This window comes from Anolis sagrei, chromosome 7 (assembly GCF_037176765.1).
Source record: "Anolis sagrei isolate rAnoSag1 chromosome 7, rAnoSag1.mat, whole genome shotgun sequence".
NCBI lineage: Eukaryota > Metazoa > Chordata > Lepidosauria > Squamata > Dactyloidae > Anolis > Anolis sagrei.
The window spans coordinates 22,132,262-22,136,666 of NC_090027.1; the positions used below are offsets into that span (position 1 = coordinate 22,132,262).

At 49.0% G+C, this 4,405-nt stretch overlaps 1 protein-coding gene across 1 annotated transcript; it reads left to right on the forward strand.

Moving 5' to 3' along the window:
• Positions 1–641: 641 nt before the first annotated feature.
• Positions 642–4,003, forward strand: ADRA2B (adrenoceptor alpha 2B). Its single transcript, XM_060787500.2, has one exon. The coding sequence runs from the start codon at positions 2,027–2,029 to the stop codon at positions 3,764–3,766; it is 1,740 nt and encodes a 579-aa protein (XP_060643483.2). The 5' UTR covers positions 642–2,026; the 3' UTR covers positions 3,767–4,003.
• Positions 4,004–4,405: the final 402 nt, after the last annotated feature.

Here is a 4,405-nt window from a genome sequence, read left to right on the forward strand (position 1 = left end):
GCTCCTTAATTGTAGGTGAACTATAAATCCCAGAAACTACAACTCCCAAATGACAAAATCAACCCCCTCCCAACCCCACCAGTATTCAAATGTGGGCGTATGTGGGCCAAATTTAGTCCAGTGAATGAAAATACATCCTGCATATCAGATATTTAAATGACGATTCATAACAGTAGCAAAATTACAGTAGCGACGAAAATAATTTTATGGTTGGGGGTCACCACAACATGAGGAACTGTATTAGTAAGGTTGAGAAGCACTGTTCTAGGAAGAGGAATGCTGGAGAGGAAGTGCTGGCAAGCAATGGGTGCATCTCCACTGTTGAATAAATGCAGTATGCAGCATTAGGAAGGTTGAGAAACACTGTTCTATGGGATTGTGGGAGTTGTGGTTTTGCAAGGTCTTTCACCTGCTTTGTGCCTCTCCAAATGATAACTCTCATGTTTCCATAGCATTGAGCTGTGGTAGTGAAAGCACTGTCAAAGTGCATCCATTCTATAGCATGTAAGTATCCTTAGCATTGCAAAGACAATTGATTGTCAAGAGGCGAGTGGCTTTTCCTATTTGGTTGTGTGGTTGTGTCCATCCCCTTCCACTTTTACTGCCTCTTTCTTTCCCTTCCCCTCCCACAGCTTGACAGGAGCTGAAAAACTGCCTGACATCGCAGGCAAACGTCAGAGAGAAGGAGGAAAGCAAGCCCAACTCCTCCTGCAGCTGGTTTCAAAAGGCACAGAGAGGTTGGGCAGAGAAAGACGGCAGCGGCAGCAGCGGCGGCTGAGCATCCAAGCCAGAAATGCACTGCCTTTCTCTCAACTTTCCCAGCAAAAAAGAAGAAACTGTGGAATAAACTTCAGCAGAATAGAGGGACAAAAGGACTTAACTTCGACAGAAGAGAAGGACAAAAGGCTCGGTGGAGATGGAGGTGACTGTGCCAGAAGGAATGAACCACCGGAGCATCTTTTCCTGATGTTCGGACACCAAATGTTGGGTATTATGCTCAACTTCTCTCTCTTTGACCTCATTCGGTCCTTCAAAATAGCCATCAGAGCATCTTTTTCTGATGTTTGGACACCAAATGTTGGGTATTGTGTCCCAACATCTCTCTCCTTGGCTTTGAAATAGCCATCAGAGCATCTTTTCCTGATGTTTGGACACCAAATGTTGGGTATTGTGTCCCAACGTCTCTCTCCTTGGCTTTGAAATAGCCATCAGAGCATCTTTTCCTGATGTTTGGACACCAAATGTTGGGTATTGTGTCCCAACGTCTTTCTCCTTGGCTTTGAAATAGCCATCAGAGCATCTTTTCCTGATGTTTGGACACCAAATGTTGGGTACTGTGTCCCAACGTCTCTCTACTTGGTTTCGAAATAGCCATCAGAGCATCTTTTCCTGATGTCTGGACACCAAAAGTTGGGCATTGTGTCCCAGTGCCTCTTTCCTTGACTTCAAAATAGCCATCAGAGCATTTTTTCCTGATGTTTGGACACCAAATGTTGGATACTGTGTCCCAACTTCTCTCTCCCTGACCTTAAAATAGCCATCAGAGAACCTTTTCCTGATGTTTGGACACAAAAAGTTGGGTATTGTGTCCCAACTTCTCTCTCCTTGACCTCGAAATAGCAATCAGAACATATTTTCCTGATGTCTGGACACCAAATATTGTGTATTGTGCTCCAACTTCTCTCTCCTTGACCTCCTTCACTGCTCCAAATTGGTCAACGAAGCATCTTTTTTTGACTTTTGAACATCAAATGTTGGGTATTGTGTTCCAAGTACTCTCTGCTTGTCTTTAAACTAGCTATCAGAACATTTTTTCCAGGTGTCCAGACCCTGAGTGTTGTGTGTTGTGCTCCAATCTCTCTCTCCTTGACTTCCTTCGGTGCTCCGAATTAGTCTACGAAGCATCTTTTCTTGACTTTTGGACACCAAATGTTGGGCTTCTCTCTCCTTCTCTGAGCCAAGTCGAAATGAAGACATTGCAAAGCTGAGACCGTGGACCGTCTTGGTTGGATTTGCCTTTTCCAAGATGACTCTGGCCGTGATGGGTGGCCATGATGGCTACAATGTCCAAGCTACGGCCGCCATCGCCGCTGTCACCACCTTCCTCATCCTCTTCACCATCTTTGGCAACGTCCTGGTCATCATCGCTGTGCTGACCAGCCGCTCCTTGAAAGCCCCGCAGAACCTCTTCTTGGTCTCCTTGGCGGCTGCGGACATCTTGGTGGCCACACTCATCATCCCCTTCTCCTTGGCCAATGAGCTGATGGGCTACTGGTACTTCGACAAGGTCTGGTGCAAGGCCTACCTGGCGCTGGATGTTCTCTTCTGCACAGCCTCTATCGTTCACCTCTGTGCCATCAGCTTGGACCGCTACTGGTCCGTCAGCCAAGCCATTGAGTATAACTCCAAGAGGACGCCGCGGAGGATCAAGTGCACCATCCTTGTGGTCTGGCTCCTTGCCGCCCTGATCTCCCTCCCTCCCTTGATCTTCAATACCGACCCCAGCGAGGCCCAGGAGGACGCCAAGCACTGTGAGCTCAACGAACAGCCCTGGTACATCCTCTCCTCCAGCACCTGCTCCTTCTTCGCGCCATGCCTCATCATGATCCTGGTGTACATCCGGATCTACTTTATCGCCAAGAGACGGAGCCGGAAAGGGGCCACGCCAAAGAAAGCCAAGGTGGACAAGAAGGTGCCCCAGATCCAAATCACAAGTTCTACCAAACCATTGACAGGAGAAGGAGAACCTAATGGGCACCAAGTGACCGTGCAAGAAGAACAAGAACCTAATGGGCATCATTTGGGGATGCGAGAAGAACCCAACAGCCATCAGTTGATGTTGCAAGAAGGAGAACCTGATGGGAATCATTTAAGGGTGAGAAAAGAATACAAGGGGCATCAGTTGACTGTGCAAGAAGAAGAACACAATGGACAACAGGTGACCATGCGAGAAGAACCCATTGGGCAGCATTTGAGGATGGGTGAAGAACAAGAACCCAATGAACATCAGTTGAGGAGAGTAGAAGAACAAGAACCCATTGGGCATCATTTGAGGATGGGAGAAGAATGGGAACACAATGGGCATCAGGTGACTATGCGAGATGAACCCAATGGACATCATTTGAGGATGGGAGAAGAATGGGAACACAATGGGCATCAGGTGACCATGCGAGACGAGCCCAGTGAACATCATTTGAGGATGCAAGGAGGAGAACCAGATGGGCATCAGTTGAGGATGGGAGAAAAACAAGAACCCAATGGACATCAGTTGAGGATGGAAAGAGAAAGAAAACCCAATGGACATCAGGTGACCATCCAAGAAGATGACTGGCCTGAGTCTCATCACTTTGTGAGCCAGGAAGTGAAGAAGACCAAACTATCCAGTCCATCTCGCTCTCCGCTGGGCATGGACACCTTGGCCACGGCCAAAGGAGAGGTGCTGCTAGTGCGGAGAGTCAAGACCCTGAGCGCCAACCCTTGGAAGCGGAAGACCCACCTCAACCGGGAGAAGCGCTTCACCTTCGTCTTGGCTGTGGTCATCGGGGTCTTTGTGATCTGCTGGTTCCCCTTCTTCTTTCTCTACAGCCTGCGGGCCGTGTGTTCAGCCAGGCGCTGCCCCATCCCGGACTTCACCTTCAAGTTCTTCTTCTGGATTGGCTACTGCAATAGCTCCTTGAACCCGGTCATCTACACCATCTTCAACCAGGACTTCCGCAAGGCCTTCCGGAGGATCCTTTGCCGCCAGTGGACCCAGACGGCCTGGTGAGGCTGAGAAAGGGGAGACCTAGGAAAGGGGTGCTCCGTGGTATTTAATAGAATGGGAAACTCTATTTATTGATTGTTGTTTGGGGGAGAGAAATGGGCCTTTTGTGGACTGTGCTTCGGTGCCGTGCCGTGTGCCGCCCATGGTTCGGCACACACCTTCTGTATGATGTATTTTCTGCCAAAGTATTTTTTCACTAAAAGACAATGTGCCACCGGCATAAACAAAGGAAAGATCTTCCGGCTAGTTGTTGTTTTTTCTCTCCCTGGCTCAGCTTCCTTCCAAAGCTCAGCAGAGGTACTGTTCAGGGTTGCCAAGTTTGCAAAGGGGTGGTGTCACTCCGCCATTAAGGCATAGATAATTCATAGTGTGGGCTGTTTGCTCTCTTTGTTGCGGAGAGGTTTGGGTCCATATCAAAATGGAAAGGCAAGGAAGAAAGAAAGACCGGAAAAACCACTCCCAACCGCTCTCTGGTTATCTGTGGGTGTGTCTACACGGGCAAACTTTCTAATTTGGGGGTTGCATGGTGGGCTGGAGCAGGGTGGGCGGGCCGGGAGGGAGGGGGTTCTCCCCAAGCCCCCTCCCTGCCCTTTCCACCCCTTCCTCTTCTCTTTCGGAGGCAGAAAGTGAAGGAAAGACAGG